At 49.2% G+C, this 24,290-nt stretch overlaps 10 protein-coding genes across 10 annotated transcripts; 5 read left to right on the top strand and 5 right to left on the bottom strand.

Annotated features, from left to right (window-relative positions):
* Positions 1 to 122: 122 nt before the first annotated feature.
* On the top strand, positions 123 to 5,784 carry V8C40DRAFT_83177 (non-ribosomal peptide synthetase). Its single transcript, XM_083223491.1, has 3 exons — positions 123 to 1,313; positions 1,375 to 1,674; positions 1,730 to 5,784. The coding sequence occupies exons 1-3, from the start codon at positions 346 to 348 to the stop codon at positions 5,562 to 5,564; spliced, it is 5,103 nt and encodes a 1,700-aa protein (XP_083069678.1). The 5' UTR covers positions 123 to 345; the 3' UTR covers positions 5,565 to 5,784.
* On the bottom strand, positions 5,656 to 7,036 carry V8C40DRAFT_254369 (exosome non-catalytic core subunit MTR3). The gene is made up of 2 exons (XM_083217809.1): positions 6,806 to 7,036; positions 5,656 to 6,744 (listed from the first exon to the last, which is right to left on the bottom strand). The coding sequence occupies exons 1-2, from the start codon at positions 6,924 to 6,926 to the stop codon at positions 6,005 to 6,007; spliced, it is 861 nt and encodes a 286-aa protein (XP_083069677.1). The 5' UTR covers positions 6,927 to 7,036; the 3' UTR covers positions 5,656 to 6,004.
* A 1,550-nt stretch (positions 7,037 to 8,586) lies between these two features.
* Positions 8,587 to 10,656, top strand: V8C40DRAFT_83119 (uncharacterized protein). The gene is made up of 6 exons (XM_083223490.1): positions 8,587 to 8,811; positions 8,879 to 8,949; positions 9,017 to 9,209; positions 9,273 to 9,703; positions 9,757 to 10,206; positions 10,266 to 10,656. Exons 1-6 carry the CDS (start codon positions 8,754 to 8,756, stop codon positions 10,620 to 10,622), a joined length of 1,560 nt encoding a protein of 519 aa, XP_083069676.1. The 5' UTR covers positions 8,587 to 8,753; the 3' UTR covers positions 10,623 to 10,656.
* V8C40DRAFT_254361 (phosphatidylinositol-3,5-bisphosphate 5-phosphatase) lies at positions 10,478 to 14,307 on the bottom strand. Its single transcript, XM_083217808.1, has 3 exons — positions 12,814 to 14,307; positions 12,660 to 12,760; positions 10,478 to 12,604 (listed from the first exon to the last, which is right to left on the bottom strand). Exons 1-3 carry the CDS (start codon positions 13,778 to 13,780, stop codon positions 10,691 to 10,693), a joined length of 2,982 nt encoding a protein of 993 aa, XP_083069675.1. The 5' UTR covers positions 13,781 to 14,307; the 3' UTR covers positions 10,478 to 10,690.
* A 7-nt stretch (positions 14,308 to 14,314) lies between these two features.
* On the top strand, positions 14,315 to 17,879 carry V8C40DRAFT_254360 (uncharacterized protein). Its single transcript, XM_083217807.1, has one exon. The coding sequence runs from the start codon at positions 14,716 to 14,718 to the stop codon at positions 17,590 to 17,592; it is 2,877 nt and encodes a 958-aa protein (XP_083069674.1). The 5' UTR covers positions 14,315 to 14,715; the 3' UTR covers positions 17,593 to 17,879.
* Positions 17,701 to 19,041, bottom strand: V8C40DRAFT_254359 (tRNA-intron endonuclease family protein). The gene is made up of 2 exons (XM_083217806.1): positions 18,953 to 19,041; positions 17,701 to 18,735 (listed from the first exon to the last, which is right to left on the bottom strand). The coding sequence occupies exon 2, from the start codon at positions 18,720 to 18,722 to the stop codon at positions 17,865 to 17,867; it is 858 nt and encodes a 285-aa protein (XP_083069673.1). The 5' UTR covers positions 18,723 to 18,735; positions 18,953 to 19,041; the 3' UTR covers positions 17,701 to 17,864.
* On the bottom strand, positions 19,042 to 20,673 carry V8C40DRAFT_254356 (elongator complex protein 4). The gene is made up of 2 exons (XM_083217805.1): positions 20,047 to 20,673; positions 19,042 to 19,990 (listed from the first exon to the last, which is right to left on the bottom strand). The coding sequence occupies exons 1-2, from the start codon at positions 20,477 to 20,479 to the stop codon at positions 19,305 to 19,307; spliced, it is 1,119 nt and encodes a 372-aa protein (XP_083069672.1). The 5' UTR covers positions 20,480 to 20,673; the 3' UTR covers positions 19,042 to 19,304.
* Positions 20,674 to 20,835: 162 nt separating this feature from the next.
* Positions 20,836 to 22,059, top strand: V8C40DRAFT_254354 (DNA-directed RNA polymerase core subunit RPB8). The gene is made up of 2 exons (XM_083217804.1): positions 20,836 to 21,330; positions 21,404 to 22,059. The coding sequence occupies exons 1-2, from the start codon at positions 20,981 to 20,983 to the stop codon at positions 21,507 to 21,509; spliced, it is 456 nt and encodes a 151-aa protein (XP_083069671.1). The 5' UTR covers positions 20,836 to 20,980; the 3' UTR covers positions 21,510 to 22,059.
* Positions 21,618 to 23,334, bottom strand: V8C40DRAFT_254349 (NUDIX hydrolase domain-like protein). The gene is made up of 3 exons (XM_083217803.1): positions 22,986 to 23,334; positions 22,847 to 22,908; positions 21,618 to 22,735 (listed from the first exon to the last, which is right to left on the bottom strand). The coding sequence occupies exons 2-3, from the start codon at positions 22,885 to 22,887 to the stop codon at positions 21,748 to 21,750; spliced, it is 1,029 nt and encodes a 342-aa protein (XP_083069670.1). The 5' UTR covers positions 22,888 to 22,908; positions 22,986 to 23,334; the 3' UTR covers positions 21,618 to 21,747.
* A 337-nt stretch (positions 23,335 to 23,671) lies between these two features.
* Positions 23,672 to 24,274, top strand: V8C40DRAFT_269430 (OPI10 family protein; the record flags this gene model as incomplete). The annotated part of the gene is made up of 1 exon (XM_083220080.1): positions 23,672 to 24,274. The coding sequence occupies one exon, from the start codon at positions 23,672 to 23,674 to the stop codon at positions 24,272 to 24,274; it is 603 nt and encodes a 200-aa protein (XP_083069669.1).
* Positions 24,275 to 24,290: the final 16 nt, after the last annotated feature.

The raw sequence follows: 24,290 nt of genomic DNA, 5'->3' as shown, positions 1-24,290 counted from the left end.
TGTCTTACATGCCATTCTCATACATCGCGATGGAGTTACGTGTGGCTACAAAAGACTGAGGGGCTCCTACAATGCAACTGGTATGTGTGGTCTTTGCGATGGCCATTATGATCTTCAATTGATCGTCCATCTTTCTGGGTGGCTATCTCGATTGTAACCAGTTGATCATCAATGCTTTCCATATATTTGATATCGAAGCTCCCGCTGCTTCACGAATCTCCCTGATATGCCCTCCATGAGATACAGCACTTTGATCAGACGTTAACAGCAAGTCCTAGCAATTTCACTACGCAATTGCATGTGGAACGAAGGCTTGTTGTCGCCAGATAAAGTCCCTTACTTGAGATGGATTCTTCACACTCCCTCTCGAAGTTCGCAGCTTTGCTGGAAAGCTTTTACTCTATGTCAATATCAGAAATCAGCACCAGTGAAGGATTCCAACATCTCTTACGCTCTGATATTGATAAGGAACTAATCTTGGAGGCAATACCCAACACTCCAAGCCCCTCCCATCGTCCACTCGCTTTACTACACCTACTGTTAAGCGAGTTGCCGGGATCATGGCCGACATTCCCTCTTATCAGAAGCTATACAAGGTTGTATCACTTGATGCCAGAGAATGCAAAGTCTCGCAAAGACAAGACCCTAGCACAGCTGGTTCATGATACTTTGAAACTGGTCAAAGACTCTTATAAGTCTTTCGGATCTTTTATTGTCCCTGGCCCGCAGCCAGCTCTACGAGCAACAACACCAGGAGACCACATCACCCATGACGGCTTAAGGAAATTCGTTGATACGTTTCATCTTCCAACCAGCGGGTCTGGACGGAAGCCAGTCGTCGCAATAGCTTTGCCCAATGGACCATTATTGGCAGCCGCATGCATTGCGGTTACTACCTATTATACTTCTGCGCCAATCAACCCTGCTGCTGGCGCTGAACAATTTCGCGCAGATGTGCAGCAAGCTGGTGCTCAGTTTATTCTGACCACAAGTGATGATTGTAATAGGCTCGGTTTGAGAGACCCCTGGGTTGCTGCGGCAGGGATTGAGGTCCTTCTGATGAAATGGGAGAGCAACGACCGGATTGACGTCAAAGATCTTGGCGGAGCTGCTCTGCTACCCCCAAGGCATAAGCCTATTCACAACAAACCAGATGATTTTGGATTGATCCTTTTCACCAGTGGTACATCTGGTACCAAAAAGGTGGTTCCACTGACAATCCATTCTATCATTGCCGGTATCAGCTTTGTGATAGACTCATGGGGATTGACTGCATCAGACATATGCCTCAATATGATGCCCCTGTATCATGTGTAAGTATATATCTGAAGCTGAAAACCTATTTGCGAAGCCGTCAGCTAATAATTGTTGCAGTGGTGGTTTGGTAAGAAACATCTTTGCTCCGGTTTTCTCTGGAGGCTCAACAGTGTGCTGTCCTGCATTCGATCCCAATTTATTTTGGGATGTTGTCCAGGATACTCCTGTTACATGGTATTATGCCTCTCCGTCAATGCATTCTGTTGTCTTGGCTGCGGCTTCGGAACGATTGGCTGCTCTGCAGCAGAGCCGTATCAGATTGGCATGCAATGCCGCAGGGGGTCTCCTGCCGTCCCTGGCGTGTCGACTTCGGGACACGTTTAAATGCACAGTTCTTCCCAGCTATGGGATGACCGAGTAAGAGATGTGAAGATTCACTACTGTTTAGAATGCGTATTGACATATCAACTAGATGTATGCCTATATCAACACCACCGCTCAATTACAAACTGGACAGAGAGGGTACGTCAGGTATCAGTACAGGACCAGAAATCTCAATTCTCGACTGGTCAGACGTATCGGTGCAGACTGGTACCGTGGGGAGAATATGTGTCCGCAGTGAGCCTGTCTTCCCTGGGTATCTCAAACCAGACGGAACCCTGGATAGATCGCCATTTAATTCAGATGGCTGGTTTGACACCGGCGATCTTGGTTATATGGACAAAGACGGATACCTTTACATCACGGGAAGGAGCAAAGAGGTTATCAATCGAGGTGGTGAGCTAATCTCGCCGTTTGAAGTCGAGAATGCAATTATGCGCTCAGCCATGTCACCAGGATCACCGCTGTATGGACGAGTCACCCAGGCCCTTGCCTTTTCCGTGCCTCATGATGTACTACAAGAAGTGGTGGCTGTGGTGTTGGTTAGTCCGCTGAACGTTCCTCGCATCGACCTGAAAACACTGCAGAATTCACTACGGTCGTCACTGCAACAGGCGAAGTGGCCAGTACTTGTTACCTATATGGATGACGTCCCAAAGAGGAACAACAAAGTGCTGAGAATAAAATTGAGCCAACGATGCGGGATACCAGAACTGACAGATGATATGCCGTACTTGAGCAGGCATTGGCAGGCCATATGCCCCCTTCCCGACACTGACCTGTCAGTCCCCATTGAGTCGTCGCCGTGCAGTATCGACCATGGAGCATTGTCAACTTGTCTAGAAAGTGTGGTACCTACTGGATTCAAGCATTATTATAGGCAACACAATCTCAGGGGCACGCTGGAAGCCTTTATCAGTCCGGTTGAAGGTAGTTCAGGGACGCTGGATCACCAGGCAGACGCATTAAAAGACCAACTGGCCAAATGCCTCCATGGATACATGGTTCCGGAACACATACACTTTTTACCGGATCCCTTACCTTTTGACCATTCTGGCGCTGTCAACAATGACGCGCTGGATGGACTACTTGCAAAACTGGGCAGTGGCGCCTCCTCACAGGAACTCGAAGCATCCACGCAAGGAAGAGTTAGAAAAGTCTTTGCTGATGTCTTATGCCAGCCAGCGAGGGATATAGCACTTGATGTTGACTTTTTCACCCTTGGAGGGGATTCCCTAAAGGCAGGACGTCTCGCATCAGCGTTGCGGTCTACATTCAATATTCCGATTCCCATCAGCCTTGTCTTCAACCAAGGAACTGTCTCTGTTATCGCCACATTTATTGACAAAATGGCAGAGTTTGCACCAGCGGACGTTGTTCATGAAGAAAAAGTTGGATGCTCAGCGACCCACAGTTCTACCAATCCTGTACTCATGTTGCTTCAGCTGATCCCCCTTGCTGTCATATATCCCCTACGCCGTGCTGTCCAGTGGACTGCCTTTATCGTTGTCATGAGTTACGTGCAAAGATGGCCCACGAATCAACATACTATAGGCCGGCTGTTTAACGTGGCGGTATCAGTCATGTTTGCAAAATTCATCATCAGAATCATATCACCCCTTTTTGGCATTGTTGCTAAGTGGCTCATTATTGGCCGTCATCGCGAAGGACTTTATCCCATGTGGGGAGTATACCACACACGCTGGTGGATGGTCCAGAAGATTGTAAGCATTTGTGGAAAAGGGATTTTTAACACCAGTGACAGCACAAAACGGCTGTACTACCGACTGATGGGGGCGAAGATTGGCAAAAATGTCAAGATTACTGGCACTTCTCTTGGTGAATGGGATCTTCTCGACATCCGAGACAATGTGACCCTTACACGCTGTCTATGTCGTCCATTCGCGGTTGAAGGCAACACATCCATGTATCTGGGCCGAATTGTTATTGGAGAAAACGCCTCTATTGGTGTATCCTCGATAATAGCACCAGGATCTATAGTTCCCCCGAATACTTGCATAGGGCCGAATTCTTCTAGCTGGGAGCTTGAAGATGCTGCTGAAGAGAACCGAGATCTCTCGCCTAGCCAAGCAGTAAAACCTCATATACTACTCACCTGTTTTCTTACTGTACCGCTTGTTGTCATCTCATGGGCCTTATCGATGCTACCTTGGATGGGTGGTCTTGTCGGTATGGTTGGAGACATGGCCTTGACAGACGCTTCAACAGTGAGGGATATCCTTGATTGGTTTTCCGATGCAAGGCGAGTAGGATTCCACTCTCTTGCCTTGATACTGCGCACTTCTATCAGCCCCTTCATCTTCTTTGCGTTTGCCGTACTCGTGAAATTGCTGTTGGATGCTGTGTTGGGAAAGATGACCTTCGGTACAGCGAGAGACCGAGGAGCGATTACTATTTGGCGAGCTGCGTTGATGAAGACCCTATTACCAGTATCACGCCTGCACGATGTGACATCCATGTTTGGACAACATTATGAAGCAACATCTATAGCCGTACGGCTGCTTGGCGGTCGAGTTGGCAAGCGAGTCTACTGGCCAGGTACGGGCCCCAGCATTGGTGACTACCATCTCTTGGATATTGGGAATGATGTTGTATTTGGTTCTCGCTCCCATCTTATCACCTCAGATGGTATTGGCTCCGAGAAGATTACTATTCAAGATCGTGCCATGATAGCGGACCGGGTGTGTCTCCTCCCAGGTGTGACAGTCGGCGACCACACCACTATGGGCTCTGGCGCTTTGACACGCCGGGGGAAATCATACCCATCTGGAGGCACCTTTGTGGGCTCTAAGGGTCGTGACTGTGTTCATCTCTCTGGCGGCCATAGCACAGGATACGATGAGAAGGAGCCGGTTCAACACCGCATGCGGCACATGAGCAGTGATGATACTCTCGCTGGCATCAACGTGGACTCGAAAAAGAGTTATGTACAAACTAGGATTCAACGCACGGGCAGCGAAGAAACGCTAGCTGAATCACGCACTTCAGGAGTGAAGAAAAGCAAGACACACCATGGTAGCCCAGAGGAGGTTTTCACATCCTCTGAGAGCGATACATGTGATAGTGGATCGGAAACGGCGGAGGCAGACCGCATGTCCCCATTTGGACGTGCTTTCTATCTTAAACTTGCGCCTTATTATGTCCTGGGGCCATTTATCATCTTCTGCTATTCTTCCTTCATCACCGTCTTCACATCATTTTATTGGAATGTACCTACAGTGGCCTGTGTACAGCTGGTTGATTATCTCATGAACCTATTCATATCCCGTGACATCGCTATCACGTTCGATGTTTTCGTGCTTTTTCTCGTAGCTTGGGCTGGTATCGCGGTTTTATTCACAACCATGGCTGTACTGGCGCTTCTCATTGTCATCGCTAGTAAATGGATCCTGCTAGGACGCCGTGCGCCTGGGAACTACGACTGGGATAAATCTTCTTATTGCCAGCGGTGGCAGCTCTTCCTGAGCATCGAACGGCTTCGGCGCCACTGCTATCATAGCCAAGGAGTCTTGGGGCTCCTTACGGGGACCAGCTGGATTGTCTACTACTTTCGAGCATTGGGGGCCAACATCGGCAAAGACTGTGCCCTTTTTGCCAACGGTAGTCCCAGTTTGATGTTTACGGAACCCGATTTAATCACTTTGGGGGATCGAGTTTCCATTGACGATGCCAGTGTCGTGGGTCACATCAACACTCGAGGCAAATTTGATCTGAATAGACTGAGCATAGGAGATAGATGCGTGATGCGGTCAGGGAGCAGACTACTCAGCGGCGCTACGATGAAGAATGACAGCTGCCTTTTAGAGCATACGCTCATTATGGGTGGCGATGTAGTAGAAGAGAACTGGACAATGCAGGGATGGCCTGCCGAGAGGCATACCGGGAAACGCACAGCTATTGAATAGGGTTATCGGCTGTTGACTGTGATTGAGCTGGGATGCCTGTCACTTATTGATGAGTAGAAAGCAAAAGAAGGTATTGGACTTCGTCTCTTGCTGAGAAAAATTGATTCGGATTGCGATATGGTATGGAAATGAGGCTTTAGATAGATCTTAATAAATATACTTGATATTTCTCTGATTGTGGTAACGAACAAGTAGCAGTTTGTAACAGTGCCTCATACCGCCTAACATTGGTGATTGTCTCCATCAATAGCCAATGGTGTTCGTAATGAATTTAATTGGTTGCACTTACAGCGGTGCTGACCTCTCTTCGCTCACCAGATGTTCGAGATGCCCCTTTGGAACACGCCCGCCTGGCCTACGCGAATGTCGAATGAATGCAATGCGCATACATGATCCATATTATCGTTATTATCGTCATTATTATTCAAGACGGTGTACTTTTAGTTTTGAGAATTGCCAATAACTTCGCTGAGAGACGCCGATATCAACCCGTGTGTTCCTTTACTCGCCTGCACTGCCCTGGAGACAAGTGACTGATGATTGTGAGAAGCTGTTGAGGGCAGCCGACCTTTGAACCACAGATTTGTGATCTCATCTCTGTTGGGTAGGTAGGCCACGCAGCAGGCAGCAAGGATAGACTCATGCTCCAAAGCCACCGGGTCAAGCACAATTGACGTTTCATCGCCATCCTTGCCCGCTACCAAGGCGGCCACTCCTCCGGAGACGGTGTCAACGCAATCGATACCTGCGTCGGCAATCGCTGCAGAAGCGACTGTGATACACCCACCTAGCACGTTCATCACATCCCATTCTTCGACTCGCCGCTCCACTGCATCCTGGCGAGTCGACTCTCCCTCAATAATGGTCACTACGACATCGACACCACTTTTGGGCCATCGGTCGGCAATCAGGGCACCGCGAAGAGCCGTTTCCAGATGCGTGCTGAGATCCTTTTCGCTTGAGTCACGCAGATAGCCTCTGCGCTGTTTCGTGGCGAAAGGGGCGAACTTGACGTGAGTTGAGAGCACCATATAAGGAGAGAATGGCGCAGAGCGTGGGAGAGACCTGGGCCCATGAACGGTGCATGTTAGCTTCATGCCAGAGCCATACTCGCCTTCTCTTGGCTCAATTTCCAGATAGGCTGAGCCAGATGCGGATGGTGTAACTCCTGTCTTGAGATCTGGAGTGAACAAAGTCTTAGTCTCTAGTAACAGTTATCTCATCATAAGAAGGGCTCTCACAAAGTGGCCGAATAGCATCGGGCGCTCGTTGGCGGCGCGAAACTGCATCCAATTCGCCATCGTCGTAAACTGGCGGTAAACTGGAACCTCCTGGCCCATTTACTCGTCTCCGATCTGCCATGATGATTTATTTGCTGGCTGCATGTCCTTGAGCAGCAGCGTGAAGAACTTTTTTGCCCTTCAAGTGAGAAGCTCAGAGGCTGGGCCCACTGTATTTTACTAGGGGAGCTCTCGTTGTTCTGAGAAAGAAAAACTGCTATTGCCTGATGAGGCATAACTCAGGTACGTACCATTCTACCAGCAGCTCCGGAATTGGAGGCGCTATTTGATTAAGCGGGTGGGACACTCGTATATATGCATATCGATATGGCAGCTGCCCACTCACTACAAATTCTTGCGCGCTGAAATTTTTCTTTGCATCGCAGCAATCTTCTTCACTCAGCAGCACAAAAGTGCCATGGCTAATTTCTGCCTGCGTTGGTGAATACTGCTGCAGTCATATATCAAAAGGACATGGTATATGACGCAGCTGCAGTTGAAAGGGTAAGCAATTCCTGCACATGCCTCATCGTTCGACGGCGCCAGCCAACTCGCATTTCACCGTCCACCAAACATCTACATGATGATTTTACACACTTTTCTGTTCCCGCGAACCCTGAGCGCAGAACTAACATGCATCACCATCTGACTAATCACTTTCTTCTACTAATCATGCTATACACATTATACATCAGTCAACTAACGCTGGACGGCTTAGGATATTCTAACTGCTGCTATTGCTGCTGGATACTCGCCTGAGCGTTGTACTAATGTCATATGGTAAGCTTGATTTTTTTTCTGCACTTCTTTTAACGTCGATGATGAGAAACCTTTTTTCAGTTCTGCTTCTGAACACCCTGATGACTCCTAAATTACCAAACCAAGATCTCTGATATCATCTCTAAAACCAACTGTCATGTTTCAACCTTTGCATGTTGTTACAAGTTGCTAACCTTTCTTCTCTACAATGTAGTAATGCCTCGATAATCATTCCTCCTAATTCATGCCACTCAAGCACTTCACAAATTGGTAAGTGAAAAATTTTCTGCTAGCCGAACCTGGCTCGAGATGTAGAGTGATGAAAACAAGTCTATCCATTCAACGATCTCGTCTAAGCCAAGTCGTTCTTCTTTCATGGTACATGTTTACGCATACTACCAGGGATGGAGTTGTCCACTCGATGTCATACGGCTCTCGTTGTCTTGTTTGTGGGGGGCTCGTTTTGAGTTTTCTGCAGGCGAGGCCGGCTGGACGAATGAGTAAACCGGCTTTCTGATATGCTTCTCTCGACGCTTCTTCGGTGTACATTGCTGCAGGAGGTTTTCGAAGCAATGCTAACACCTGGAAAGGCTTCATAGGCGCGCTGAGAAGACGATTCAGTGGAACGCATGTTTTGACGTTCCGTTGTAGCTCAACCATCATATCTACGTAGAGAGGTAAGTCGTAGAGGCTCGAAATCAATTCCACCCAAGCAGGCTCTTTGTCTCCTGGATAAAACTATTATTGCAGGCCCCTCCTGGGGGATGTCATGATTTAAATATTTTATCTTTGAGAAAATGAAAAAGGAAGAATAAAAAATTGCAAGACTTATGTTCCTGACTGGCTATAATTCATTTGTGATAATTCGTATTCCGTCAGCAAACAAGCCGTGAGGATGTGAATACCGAAATTCAAGTAGAAACGCTCTCGTGGAGAGGCGCAGATGAATGAGGTGGGCTAGAGCAAGTACCCAATATATGCTTAAGTCATAGCACTTCAGATACCAGCCTCTGAAGTTTGGCTTTTCGAAGATCGAAACTAAACCTCAACATAGGACCAGCGGCACAAACAGAAAACTGCGAGAAGTCTAAAATTCCATCAGCGCTTAACATTTTGTTCTATTGCGCATCATTCTCTAGTGGTTCCCATCATGCATGAGTCTTTGCTTGGTGAAGCCAATCGCGAAAGGCTGAGTGCGCTTCAATCTGGTATGTCTGAAATATGATCATGGCCATCAACCTTGCGCTTGTCGACTGAACGGTGCTTCTTCTGTAGAGATAAAACAAAAAAACGAAACAAGTCTGCAAGATGTCTCATCCAAACTACTGGATGCAGTTGCTACAGAGGTGACATTCCCAACCCATCCTCGCCTAGCTATCGCGCCATCTCACATTCATCATCTCCCATGTGCAGGCAGCTCGCGATGCAGGCATAGAACTCTTCGACCGTCTTAATGTTCTTTTGGCCACTCAAGCGAGTATTCAAGAAGATCAGCGAGCCCTATCAACCCAAAATGAAGAGATTTTGCATGTACGAGGCCTCGTTAGGCCTGTAGCCGAAAAGCTGCTTAAGCTTCCCAGGGACAGCGCAGATAATAATGGGCAAGGTAAGAGCCATCTCCTTCTGAAATAAGACGAAGAATACAGACTAAAGCACCCCTATGACTTAGCTGTGGATTATACTGCTCGCTCTTTGACCGCTGAAGTTGGCCTGGCATTGCTGGTTCTCATTTCTCTTCTCTGCGGCTCATCATCAGAACCTTTCACTTTCGATGACACAGTCTTAGTATATGTTGTTACGTATACTGATAAGGATGATGCCTGGACAACTGCAGAATCCTCACGGCTTGCCGCTCGCGTGGTGGAAATCAACCTGGCCGATGATAAACTAGATACGTTTATTACCCAGTGTCTGCTCCATGATACACTTCGGCCTCTATTTTCCAAATCATCGACCAAGTTAACTGCCTCCGGAAGGCCATTGCAAATATCTCAGCCACCGAATAGTATGCAACCTACGACATCATTTGACAACATCTCCCAGGAGCAGGAAAAGCTCCATGCTGCGTCATGTTTTAAATGGGCAGTTATCTCATGCAGTGTATGTTACATCTTCATTGAGTAACCCGAAAAGAGAAACTAACTCACTCTTAGAAAACTGCGGTGGGCCGCCACTGGCCGTTGTTTCTTCCGATTCTACTCTCACTAGCTGAAGACCACAATACGGCTGTCCGGCTCAAAGGGCTGAGAATTCTTGGCCACTTTCTAGACAAATGCCCCTCAAACACAATACTATCTGCCGGCGTTGACAACGTCATACAGGACGCAGTATTCCCTACGCTCCTATTTTTACCCTCCACGACACCTGAGAATGAGTCTATAGAACTCCTATATCCGGCGTATCGAGTCCTCCTTCAGGTAGCACAGCTGGATCTAGATGTAAAGAATTTACGAAGACGGCGTTTCCTCGACAAGCTTCTGAGAGATGGGATCTTTGTGGGACATTATCACGCCTCACAACATGCCCGAATTGTTGAAGTTCTTATGAACATGACAAAAGATATTATCTCATGCCTGGGAATTTTCTCGGCCAAGCACCTTCAGGTAAACATCATTGGCATTGCAAATATCATCACCGCAGCGTACTGATAGCTTTCGGGTAGAACCTTCTTCAGCTGTTTTCTACGACGCTATCCGATCCTTTTGCCTTGGCATACCCGCCATTAGTCTGTGCAACTACGGAAGCTTTGAGTGAAACGTTGGTAAACTGTTGGCCAAGAATCTCCTCACCTGGGCATACCGATCAAGTGCTTCACATGATATCACTCTGCTGGCTCAATCTTAAATCTTCACAGCTACCGAAAGAGGGTATAGACCAAATTTCAACACATCTTATTCATACATCGACAATCTTGCAGTCTCTATGGAATCGAGAAGGCTCTGCCCCTCCTACGCAATTGACCGCTGTGTTACAAAAAGAGCCTCGACTTGTCGAATTAATCCCCAATATCCTGAAATAGCAGAGCGTGCGGGATATTTGTTTATACCTGTAACGAGGGTCGGATAGCGTTCAATCCAGAGATAGCGTTCAATCCAGAGGTTGCTGTTTGAAGAATGATTTACCCCGAAGCCACTTCCCATAGGCCTTATATCTCTTCTTGGGTGCATCCTCCTCGGTAACGGTCAGGGGATTTTCGCCTATTTTAACGAGCTCCGAGTAAACATCTGCATCCTCGTCGATACCTGTCACCATAAGGCCTTGATCAAGCCAAGTGCCATCGACATAATCCTTATATTCTGATGAGTCGATATCTACAGGGGTATCGCTAGAGACGACGAGCGGGAGGTTTTGTGGATGACGAATATAACGTTCATAATCCTCCGCCTCGTGAGGCTCTACGACTGGGTTCAGAGCGTCCTTTACCGCTTTGGTAAAGGTCCACTGCGTTGTCTTAGACTTTTCGAGATCCGACGGCTTCTCCTTCAATGTGTCCGCCGAGAGAGAAGCTTTGGCTGGCGATATGGTGCCAGGACCGCTGTAGATGCCCCAAATCTCCCTGCTTTGCGACCCCCCCTGCGACGGTCGTAGCCAGTCGTTCCGAGACACATCCCTTCCTGTTACTCTGTCAGAGGGCATAGACGAAGCATTGTCTCCCATGTCTGGCGAGAGTGTCTGTTGGCGGTAGGTCTGGGTCGAGACTAGCGATTCAGATGGTGATGTTGGCTCTTTCTTTACTTTCCTCTTCTCGGGATCGACATCACCATCAGTTCGGACTCGGAAAGGGCTGAGATCATATCTACCATCCTGAGTTGCCTTCAGAGGTATATACTTTATGGTAGAGTTCATCTTGTACGCAAACATCTTAGGGAAGGATGATAGAGTAGCTGGTCGATAGTACTCTAGCCAGTAATCATCGAAGGATTCTGCGTTCTTACAACGGCGAAGAGCGGTTGGCGCGACAAATGGCGGGATTTTCCGTTCCTCGAGATAAGCTGGTGTGAACCAATTGATGTAATTAGGCCTTCCTGCCTCTGTCCATTCCTTCGGGCTAGCGTGGTGAAGGTAGTAGTCTGTTGGCAGATCCCAGAGCATGGGCTGACCATGTGAGAAGATATAGTTGCCAAGAAAGAGATTGTATGCCTCTTGTCGCTGACTGTCAAGGAACGAGTTGTTGTAATATCGCTTGAAGCTCTCTATCATATCTCGAGAGTGGCTGGTCCACTGATTGATCTTTCGATACGTTTCCATCGTGTTGACGAGCTGAGAACCGCCGTACTGTACCGCAATTGTATCTCCATGGTCATGCCACATGTGGGTGAAGAGATTTACAGCATCTGTATCGTACTCGACAGAGGTGTTTTCAAGTATTCCAAGGGCGTGAAGCTGATGGCCCAGCGCACGCTTGCCGATGACGAACTGCGCGGCATTTGTGCGATCTAAGCAGTCGATACAGTTGGTGCGAGCAATGCCGTTCTGGGCCGTCAGGGGGGTTGTGATTCCGTCGCCGTTTTGAAAGAAGCCGGTTGTTTTCAGTACTGACTCTGCGATGGTTTCCAGATTCCCAATGACGTCGCCGCCACGAATCTTGGATGCACGGCTCATGTCCCACGCCTTGTGTATGATCTTCTTATCGGTTGGCAGGAATTGGTTGAGATAGTCTATAGCATGTGTATACTCTGCTAGCAGCTTTGACTCTCTAGGCGTTCTTTCTCTGGATTTGATAAGGTTGAGAACGTATATCGGAGCACCGTACCGCTCAAATAGATTGTCGAAATGGAGAGCGGCGGCGCTGTAGAATGGATCTACCAGATTAAGTTCAATGGGCGGTTTCGGAGTCACGCCGGTGCTGTCCTGGGTCCAGTACAGAGGTATGCTTCCACGATGCTGGACGTATGAGGTGTACTGAGGACTGCAGTACGGCCTGGGACCAGGAGCGTGGAAGGATGTTGTCAAAGATTCAGCAACGATTTGCTCCGTCTCAACATCATTGGCGACATATCCCTGATATTGAGTGAGAAAGTGATGATGTTAGTGTTGATGGAAATCCACAACTTACTAGGTCGTTTGCACCTCGTTTAAGGAAGCGGGCACCTGCAAAATATCGTGACCGCCTGGCAATCACAGTGATATGAGCAGTTCGGCCATATATTGAAAGTGCTGTGCCTCGTTAGTTAGCAGTACATGTAGGCTGGTAACGATTAATAACTTGCCTGCTTGGTCTATGTATCCATGTATGATGGGCCGGCACCAGTCGTATGGGTCCTGAAGTACGTTGACGGCGGGCTCCAGCAGATAGTTATTCCACACAAACATCGAGTTGAGATCTTCATTCGGCCAGGGTACAGTGCCATTCGCTAAAGATGCCCTCTCTCGTGTAATATTGTGCTGGAGAGTTCGAGTAATGTCATATGAATAGCTGTAGTAGAATGACTTGGTTAGATCCAATGTGTTCAAGATGGTTAAGAAGCGCTGTTCCTCTGGTTTGTTGCGAACATCAACCTTGGAGCGTCCCGGCGTCAGCGGTATCAGCTCAGTCCCTTCTACCTGGTGGATGTAATGGCCCCCAATCATGGCAACAGTGCTCTTCTTGGTGATGAGAAGCATGTAATACGGGCCTGTGAATTTGATAAAGCCAAGTAGCCCCCAGGTTGTACAGCGCAGCTTGATGCCACCAGATGCGCGGTTGCCATCATCGATGGTGTCGAGGAGCTGATTTACTTCTCTGAGGCTGTAGATGATCTTGTCATCAGTAATATTCAGCTCGGCGCCTTCTGTAGTCCTGTCGATTTTCAAAATGCGATACCGCCTCTCACTCACATCCACCCCTACCATGTAGTAACGGCTGACGGTCTCGTAGAGGGTGAATTTGTGCATTTTGTAAAAGGACGGTCCGTCGCCCTGGCTGCTTTCAGTGTCGCCGTCATCGTCTTCAGCCGTAGGGTTTGCGGCTCCTTGCGCGCGAGCCGCTGAATCAGGGCTTGAGACGCGGGCGAAGGGTTTCGCCACGGCTGGCTCATCGTTGTCTTCTTCCGGTTCGCGACTCCATCCGTTGGCGGTATTGGGCGAAGCGACACTGGGAGACTCGATATTCTGCTGCAGCAGGGAGGCCGGGATGCTGACGTCTGAAGTCACTGGCTGAGATGGGTTGTAGTCATGGCCTGGGGTGTCCTGATCCATGAAGGCTTCGATTATGCATAAATGGCCGAGGATCCAATAGAAGAGGGTGATATCTGGGAGCCTTGCAATATTGTCATAGGCCTGCCGTTGACATATGACTCTTGGAGAGCTGTCTGGAGGAGGCTGGAGTCATTGATATCCAGCCGAGCATTTCTTGGTTTAGATGCCGTTGCGAAATGCCCACTGGAGCTGGATAGCTTGATACCGAAGCCGGCTGTGGGCTAGCGATTGGAGTAGGTACATGTAAGGATAGTGGCTTGACGTAATGTTGCCTGAATGGCTCCTATCAAGCGCAGTTATTTGAATGATGACTTTGAAATAATGATAGCATTGTGAGCAGTATTTTTGATTGATTGATATGCTATTTGATCTTCTGATAATGCTGAATGCTGGTGGAATTTTATAAGCATATGCAGCTTCTGGGTGGTTTCTTATAAGAACAAGAATGTATACTGTATTATTGGGGTAGACTGGAATTGCGGAGGTCTGTGCCAACGTGCATGCCATCATCTCACATCCATGTTTACAAGGCCCAGCAAAGCCGCAACTTGCTTGTAAGATCTGCCACCATGGGCCTCCGCTGCGGAGTTTCTAATGCTACCGTCCGAGTTAACGCTACGGGCGCTGCAGGACTGCTAATTTAGTGTCTGATATCGCCGTTGCTGAGGTACCTGCACTAATTACAGTTACCTCTTCAGGTATCCATTGATATGCGGAAGCAGCTCGGCCTTGTTTCTGTACGGCACGCGATTCTCTCACGGGGCCTCCAAGAGGCTTTTCAAACATCAACATCCTGCCTCGTCCAGTCGCATCGCCTCACGACTGCGTCGGTCCAGCCCCTCGCTGCACCTCTCGAATCATCCTAGAGCTGCGCATCAAGCCTCGCCCTGTCGGATCGCTTCCCCGGCGCGGCCATTGCTTGACTGGCCTCGGTCATGCAGAATGGCATTGCAATAGTGCCGCCTTTGGCAGCGACACAGCAAGTGGCCGATTTCGACCCGACGACGACGAATACATGGTACAATCTGACGGCCCTTGCCCGAGCAGTCAATGTGACGCGATATGCCCCTCTGTTCGAAGACCTTGTCATGGTTGGCCCGCGCATCGTCATGAAGCTTGGTTCTCTTATGGCGGCACCCGATTCCCTTGCCCTTCCGGCCCAAGACGCCATCTCGTCGGCGGCTGCTTCTGCATCTGAACAAGAGATTCTTCGCCCCATCACCACCGACTCGAGCCTATATAGCAACATGATGAACGTGGCTGCAGCTCCCGGCACTCAGGCGGCTTCGGCGTCAGCTCAGCCGCCGTTCATGTCTTTGGACGGGGTTCGAGGCTTGGGGAGCGTCTTCAGCTATGCTACCAGCCGATGGGCACTCTCGTGCATTGCCATGGCTGTTGTTCTTAACCGGACTCACATATTTGCTGCCACACGGAGGAGGTTGCGACTTCGTTGGCAAGTTAGACTCCTTCTGCGGATCGTTCCTTTTGTCGTACTTGTCTTGCAGGCCCGAACCCTCCTACAGTCTATTCAGTGCCAGACTTCGCCGGATTTCTCGCAGTTGCGTTGGGGCGATGCCAACAGAAGCTCCGACCTTATGTTCTCACATTCAAATCCTTTTCTAAATACTATGAGTTCGTCGTTACTTTTCGGTGCTTCAGACGAGCAATCTTGCGTTGCTGCCGACATGGTGCCGTCACCGGACCCGGACGCTCTTCGAGAGCTTCGAGGATCTCTTTCCCGATTGTGGCCTCTCTTCGGCACTTTCTGCCTCAGCCAATTCCTCGAGACCATTTCCTGTGCGGTTCAGGGCCGGCCCGTTGCTGCCGAGACGGGCATGACATTGTTTGAACAGTCGCTTGCTTTTGCCGAGGCTGATGCTGCTGTTAACAACCAGCTTGGATGGGGCGCGTTTTCCAAATACCAAAATCCAGTTCCCGCATCACTTAATCAAGGAGGTACCGTTGTCATGACACGAGCAGCAATTCTAAGGCGTGTTAATACATCACCTGAAGTCTTGTGGATTGCTTTTCTATCCTCCATGACACACATCACGAGCCATCTCTTGGGCCTGTTTGACCTCCAAGCTAAATACCGGCTTGTCAACACAGGATTCTGGGGGTTATGCTTCATGGGCAGTCTCGTATGGAGCTTTTTAACCTTTGAAGCGGATAATCCTGCGTCTCAAGGGTTCTTTAGATTTCCGACTGTCTGTATTATTGGATTTGTCCCCCACGTTTTGATTCTTATTGGCATTGTCATGTGCCTATTTGTCTATGGTCTTGCGTTGTTGCTCACGGCTGTGATGCCGCCTGCTAGCCAAGAACACTCTAGGATGACCTTTCGCCAACGTCTACTCCACGCACATGAAAATATGCAGGCAAATGTCTCCTTGTCGGAACTTCGCATCACGCGGGAAATGGATTTTTACACTGCCCTGCTGAGAACAGGGTTTGCCGCTATAACCATGGCTAGCGAGGCTGTATATCTGAATGAAGATCGTGGTGTCAGCCTAAAACACCAGACCTGGCTTGAAGAAGCCCGTTATCGAGAAGCAGAGGAGCTGCGGAGGCAATGGATCAGCATGGGTCTCTCTGATCCGCGTTACGACCAAATCGGAACTATCGGCCTAATACCTGTAAAAGATGGGCCTCTTTTGCCTCCTAATGGTTATAGTCGAGAGCGTGCTGCACAAAAAGTCCCCCGTGGTCGTGGCGACAAGGTCCTTAGAGTGGGCATTGGTGCTTCTGAGAGGAGCTCGAGATGGCTACTGGCTTTGGAATTCCTCATTGGCATTAACAAACTTCTGGCAAGAGTGTTTGCCTTGTCCGTTCTGTGGATCCTTGGCGTCTGCCGCCTCCAAACCCGTCCTGCTTGGCTGCTGTGGCTTGCAAGCCGTTCAAAGGCGCCTGGAGCTGATAATGGGTCGAGGCAGAACCGTGGTTCCAGCGGAGGCAAAGACGCAATGGCGAAACCTCTGGAGGGCGAGTCTCTCAGAATGGATGCTCTGGATATCGAGGCCGAATTCAGACGAATCGATACGAACCAAGATGAAGAGACGCTCGATGGGGATCTCTACAAGTACTGGCTCAAAGGTGGATGGTGGGGTTCTAACGACATGAGCGGAACATATCAGCCTCGTGAAGAAGAGGATGATTGGGACAATACGAGCGTTATAACCATGACCACAAATGGAGGCGAAACGGAAGACGAGGAAGAAGACAATTGGACATCAGACGTGGGGAGCGGGCAGAGAACACCTACTCAGCGCTCACCACGGCCCGAACGTGAAGGTACTCCATTCCTTGATAGTCCACTGGCGATGGGTGATCTCGCTCGCCTCCTACACCCTACCAGTCTGGAAGAGCGACAGGAGGCGGAGAGACTCGCGGCACACCTTCAGAGCGATCGCATCTTGACAAGATCCGGCTTCAGACGAATAGAGCAGCTTCAGCGGACGAGAATTCTGACGGTGCAGAGTCCAAAGGCAAAGCAGACAAGCAAGCTTGGTCCCCAAGGTCGTCTTACAAAGCTTAGCCCAGACGAAGAAGAGCATCTTCTGGAGCAGCTGATCTGGACAAAACGGCAAGCCTCCCCTGCCAAAGATGATCAACAAGACTCCGGTACACCGGCTGAGGGCGAGAGCCCTCCTTGCGTAGTGTGTCAATGCTCACCACGTACCGTCATCGTATGGCCTTGTCGTTGTCTTAGCTTGTGCGACGACTGCCGCGTGTCTCTAGCTATGAATAACTTTGACAAGTGCGTGTGCTGCCGTCGGGATGTCATGAGCTTCAGCAGGATCTATGTCCCTTAGGAATAGCCGCGTATGCTACAGCATCAAGGCTTGTTGGGATATAGCCGTTTCGATCTTGAGAAACTACTGGTTGTTGTTTTACTTCTTCCCACTTCTTCTTTTTTTTTTGTCACACTCATACCTGGAGTTGGGAACTGGGGGGTAGCTTTGATTATTTCATCTCCGGCTTGGGAGTTTTGTTTTGTCCATTTTCTTTTTCTTAGACTGATGTCGGAATATATATACTCCTACTTTCAATAGCGATATGTTTTGTTTATAATGTCAATTGGACTCTACATGCCAGCCCATTCTATGCTGAAGCTTCTCACAGTAGGGAGAGCCGTATCTGGACCTGTGGACGGCTGACGGCCCCCTATGAGAAACGCTTTCTTTACAGCTGTTGCCAGTCTGCCACCGCCTACGATATCAAGGATAGGTATCTCCTCCTCCCAGCCATACTCATTTGCCATGAAATGAGCATGGAAACGTAAAGGATCACCGGGATAGACACTGTAACGGGCCCCAAATCGCAGCCCTGGAGTCATGAAATACCCATTGCCGAGCATAAACTGGCATAACGACCCTTTTTCTGAGTTACTGGGTTCCATAGGTAACGCATGAGCATCTGGAGAGACATAGTTGGCGCTAGATGTTGGTGTGACGCCCAACAGAGTCACTTGGCTATTGCGAGAGAAGGGGCCGCCATCTGATTTGAGGCTATCAGGTGCTGCGGAACTGGTGGAGGCAGGGGTTGAAGTGGAATCACGCTGTCTCTCAGCCTTGCTGGCTGCTATGGAGGCTTTCTGGGCGTTCATTTCCGCAAACACCTTGTGCGCAGTTTGTTTCCGCAGCCGCAGCGAGCCGATGTACGCCCTCCGTGAGTCATGGTCAAGGGACTGCAGAGCCGACTGGTGGGCGGCCACATCATCTACGACGTACGCAACGTTTGTACGAATTAGAGCATCCACCTCTTCAGGCCGGAGCTCGATTGGCAAACCAAGGAAAATGTTTTGAGTTGGCTGCTGCGGAGTAGTTCCCACCAAGGTGCCGTTGGTGTTTGCTCTTCGGCGGAGGGCGCTCACGGCATCTGGGTCAAACACGAGATACCGCCCCGAGATATTGGCAATGCGGATGAGCTTAGGGGCTTCCATTGTGACTATGATCCTGCAAACGCAATGAAGTGTTAGTTCATGTGTCTGCATACAAAATGTGAATTGAATTCTTTGTGTGTTTGGTTTCAAAGGGAATAGAGTCATAAGTCGTCTTCGTAAAAATTTGATTTTGTCATCAGTGTTCAGTGGATTGACAGATATTCAAGGTAATAATCATGTAGGTGAACCCCAGTAAACAGTTTCAAAATGCAACGCAGTTAATTGCTTACCTTGCATGTTTGTGCCAGTCTCTCTTCCCCAGCCTCTTCAAGTTTGAAGTAAAAAGACAGAGAGAAAAGGCGACAAGAAGACATTGAGCAGAAGAGAAGAATTTTGAATCTTAAATAAAATAATCGAGCTACTGTGGTGGGGAAGCTTCATGCCCCCATAGAGAAATATAGATCCACTTAAAATTCTCATAGGGGGTTCAGGCACCGGTATAGCGTTTGAGATTCTCCCTGTTAAGTGCATACCTAGGTATACTTCGCTGTAATAGGCACTCAACAAGGTGCGATTTATGCGTCTCACGCGAGATCTATCAATTATTTGAAGAGAGAAGTGGGAAGCAAGAGTTGAACTTGATTAGAAATCAAGTTTTGGCTTATTATCATTTGATGGCGCATCTGAAGGTCCATCATCTTCCAAGGGTGGTAAGCTATAAGGCGCGATAACAAGCCCACTGGAAGCGCTGAGCTTGAAAGACATGTCCTCCTTCACCCAGCTTCCTTCCAATCCACCCCCCTTTTCATGGAATATGGGCAGCGAGTGAATCCTGAACAACCCCTGCGCTTTGGTATCATTTGCAGAGTTTCGGTCAATATGGTGTTGAGGCTGCTGCTGGAGTGATATCAACTCCACCACGCCGTCGCAGATTAGCTCTGCTCGCCGAACGAGTCCTGTCGAACGGGGATATAGTGAGATGGGAAGCGTCATCATGACAACAATCCTTGAGGGGAACTGCCGCAGCAAGGCCCGTATTTGGTGCAAGAACTGCAGCACCTCTTGCGGACGACAAGCTGAAGGTGGATATAGAGTTGGCGAGAGTAGGCTGGGAACGACAATTCTGTGAATGGCGGTAGGAGGCGAACTCTTGATCTTAGTAGTGACCTCGCTGATGAAACGCCGGAACAGTGACTGGCCTGAATCCAAGCCGCCTCCGCGTGTGGTATAAAACTGCCCCTGAGCGACACTTTCGTCCAGGCGCCCTGATAGATCAAACGTATGACAGAAAGGGGCCATCCCTTCTGCTGAGTCTGATATTGATGGACCTTTTTTGCATGTTATTGGTAAAACGTCTTCAAAAAGATGCCAGGAAACTACTCACCACGTGATGGAGCAGCTCTACTACTTAGAGCCTCATATCGCCAAGCAATCTTCATCTTGCTGTCTGAAGAATTAGAGCTACTAGCCTCTTTCGATCGGCCCTCGCTCGCCAGCCCTGGAAGCTCACGTCGCCAGTGATCTCCAAATCCCAACACATGTACAGAATGGCCTTGAACTAGTCCTTCAGCGGCAAAGTAGCGAAGCAAAATTCCGCCAAAATCGGTTGTCCCAGTCTCCTCGACGAGAAGACATGTTCCCACGGGTAGTCCAGCATGGCCTGCGAGCAGCTGATCCAAAGATGAAGTTCCAGTAGAGGTGGTGAGTCTTCCATCGTGAGGAGAAGGGCGAGTACCTGGGACTAATAGCTTGGTTTGCTGTGACTGTGGTGCGGCCCCAGTAACACCGATTACTGTATTCCTCTTCCGAAACGACATGCCGAATATTTGAAGTTTGAAACCTGTTTTCACCAACTACCCATTAATTCCATGTCAAGGTGAAACAGTTGGATGAAGTAACTTTCAATCTAGAAATTCTTTCTCATAGCCAAAAGTACTTCTCGAAAGGCATTTTAGAAGGAGCTAAAAATAAAGACAGCCGATGCTCAGCGTTTTTACTCATTCATGACGACTTTCGAACCAAAGGGTATACAAAAAAGCTTATCTTATCAATGATTAATTGCCCCGATTCAGCACTACTATGCGGTGCTATAAGCTACAAATATGCTTATATCCGACATTTTGAAGCCTGTAGTGCCCCTCCAACAGAAATAAATTTCTACAACGATTTCAATCGCGAAAGATCGTCAACTCCAACGCCAAAACGAAGCCGATTCTCCGAACACTTGCTGAATATCCACGAAGATACTTTTGCTTCTGAGCAGCCAATTAGAAGAAGGAAAAAAAGAGAAGGAGAAATAACAAGGCCAATTCTACAAAATGTCTGGAGCAGGAAGTGGCGATGCTACGCTTTTCGAAGAAAGCTTCACCGTGACGGAATACGACCAGTCCAAATACGACAGAGTCGCCCGCATATCATGCACGTCTAGCGACTCCCAGACTGTCATGACCCTGGACATCAACATTGAGCTATTCCCATGCTCCGTATCCGATACGCTACATGTTGTCCTCACCACCACGCTATCACCAGACGGTAGCAAGGAAGACGACAAGGGCTGGCGAGACGTTGGCAAGGCTGGCGATGCTCCAGCAACTCTTGCCGACCTCTACGACTATGTATGCTACGGAAAGATTTACAAATTTGAGGAGACGTTTGATGGCAACACCATGTATGCGGATCCCAAGAGAAGCTTTGGAGAATGAAGAACAACTTGGCTAACAATTTGATTTTTTACTCTATAGTAACGCTTACGTCTCATTCGGCGGATTGCTCATGGCCCTGCAGGGCCCGGTTAAGAAGTTAACACCACTGCGAGTTGACAACGTTTATTTGTTGGTTAAGCGGTAAAAAGCAGCAGTTGGTCAATAATTATAACATCGAGGAATGGGGGAAAATACATCGCTCACGGGCAACTTCACTTATAGAGGAAACACAAATTCGACAATTTATGGAATGGGAAAGAGATAATAAGAGGTCAAAGAGAGAAAGGAAGGGCGTCGAGACTCCCTATGGCTGTCCTCATGCAACATGACAGCAAAATGCAAGAGAAAAAAAGAGAGAGAAAGATATGAATGAACAAACTAGCCTACGCTGCTTTAACCGACTGTTTGCTATTGTGGCCGGGCCAATCTGGCTGATGCGGCCCGGGGAAAGGAAGGTCTCGGTGCATCCTGGCCTTGATAGCGGCCAGATCAGGTTCGTTGGCCTCGGTCAGAATGCCATGGCGAATGAAGAAGTCGATCATGACCAGCGCGCAATTGGGCTTGAATTTCCCGGCCGCCAGATCCCTCTTCACCTCGTCCACGTCACACAACAGAAACTCTTCAACTTCGCCATCTTTGGGACGAGGCACGACGTCAACAGGTAGCTTGAGATTATAGACCCACTGGCACTCGGGATAAATGTAGCCGTCCTCACCAACGTACTTTGCCTCAGTGATGTAGATGTAGGTGACGTTCCCAACCCACTCCGCAGTGCCACGGACCAGAGGATCGGGAAGACTAGCCTCTTCGTCAGCCTCTCGGATGATGCATTCAAAGGGGTCCTCGCCCGTCATGAGGCCACCAGCCACGGTATTGTCCAGCATGCCGGGGAAGGTCGACTTGTTGGATGCTCGCTTTGGCACCCAGAGTTTCATGCCGTAGGGAGCGGTTGGGTCTTCGACATAGGCAACCATATGCACTCCGTACCGCGCAGTGCCAAACAGGCCCATGGCAGCCCTTTCCACACTGAAGAGAAGCTCCCCCTTTCGAGCATACACGGGCCATAGTTCGTCACGCCATCCTTTGAGAGTCTTGAAGGTACCCTTTTCACGCCAATAGCTTGTCAATGCCGCTACGGCAAGAGTTCGCTCCTCTTCCGTCTGTGGCGACCTGAACAGCTCGACAGTACGGTCAGCTGTGTTTAAACGCATGTCTCCCCGTATGTCTTGGGGTGTTTGAGACAGCTCATCGATAACCCAATCGGGTACATAACCAATGGCATATTGTCCGTCTTCATCTTCCCACAGCAGCTTGAACAGTCTACTACGCAGGCTATTGGCCTCGGCTGTCTGATCATCACTGTACGGAAACCTGTTATGGGCATTCGATTAGTGGCTGACGTAGTTACGAAAGCTCTGCCACCGCCTGAACTTGAAGAAAGGGTTCTCTTGTTAAGTAATGGATTGAAGGAATAAAACGCACTTGTCAGTGTCACAAATGAGGTCTAGATTGGTCTTCGACATGGTGCTCAAAACGGTAGCTATCTGTATGCGGTGATTAGATGCTTCTGCAAGATTGCAAACTGGGATGACAAGAGTCTGTAAAATTCACAGCTTCCTACTGGGAAATTTATAAGTCTGCATACACTGAAGTATCAGAGCACCACTCGGCACAAGGCATAATGACCCTCTCAGGTCTTCATTCCTCATCAACAGCATGAAAGAGGCTTCATGGCTATGCTAGCAGGCAACGAGCCAATCAAGCAACGAATGTGTTCAACGTACCTGTAAAGGATCAGAATCTGTAGGTGACTAAGGTCTAAATCCACAAAAGGCGTTTGTTTACCGGTGAATGATCAGGAGGGAAACAAAAGAATGCCTCAAAAGTGAACCTTGTAGCCTAGACGTTGTTGGTCCGGCGGTGGATCTGCGTCTTGGAAAGGGCAGTTGCCGAGGACAAACACCAAAACAGCTGTTATGTCGTGCGGCTAACTGTGTTGAGTAACCCGGATGCCTGTTAGACGATATGATTCATCTAATTTTATATGTTTTTTTTGATGTAGGACTTCATTCTTTTGTCTTTCTACTTCTCCCTCTAGTATTCTCTTTTCTTTCATCCGAAGCAGAAAAAAAAAACACCACTAAACTGCCCACTTCGACCTACCCCGCGGCTCTAGAAAAAACATCAAATCTAACCAGCTCTTCTCCATCCTTTTTCGCTTTCCCAAGAGCTCAAATCACCGCCATACATCCCCAGTCGCATCGCATCCAATCCAGCAAACAGCCAATCTCCAGATCCCTCTCAACAATGTCCGGCCCTCTCTTCGGCATCGTCCCCGCCGGACAGCCTCTCATCACCGATCCTACCTCCAACCCCTCCCCCGCCTCATTCCTCTACGCCCTGCCCACGACAAAACCCTTCTCCCACATCGTCGTCTTCCTCCTCCCCGCCGTCGCCCTGCCCGACAACTCCGCCGCCGCAATCTACCTCACCACCGCCCGCGAAGCCGCCGCCAGCCCGACGCCAAACTTCCGCTTCCTCGGCGCCATCGGGCCCGGTAAAGAGAGCGCAATGTTCAAGGTCGGCGGCGGCGCCGAGGCCGACGCGGGCGGCTTCATGATTGGCATCTCGGTCGAGCCCGCCGACGGCGTTGGCCAGCGCCTACAAGAGCTTGCCGCCAACAAAGCGAATGCGCCAGCATCGAACTCTTCCGGTTCAACAACGACTTCGACCGCCGTCCTCGCCCAGCGCATCATCCAAAACGCCTTCAACTTCCTCGCCAGCTTCAGCGGCACTGCAGGCCCCGGCGGCGTCGAGGTAGTTCCTTTGCGGGCCTTTGAAGACTGGTGGCGCAAGTTCGAATCCCGAGTTCGCTCTGATCCTAGCTTCCTCGAGAAGCAGGCCGACTGAAATCGAAATCTTACTC

This window comes from Trichoderma camerunense (assembly GCF_050948025.1).
Source record: "Trichoderma camerunense strain CBS 138272 chromosome Unknown V8C40scaffold_18, whole genome shotgun sequence".
Taxonomy (NCBI): domain Eukaryota; kingdom Fungi; phylum Ascomycota; class Sordariomycetes; order Hypocreales; family Hypocreaceae; genus Trichoderma; species Trichoderma camerunense.
The sequence above is the reverse complement of the archived record's forward strand: the minus strand, read 5'-3'. Positions and strand labels throughout refer to the sequence as shown.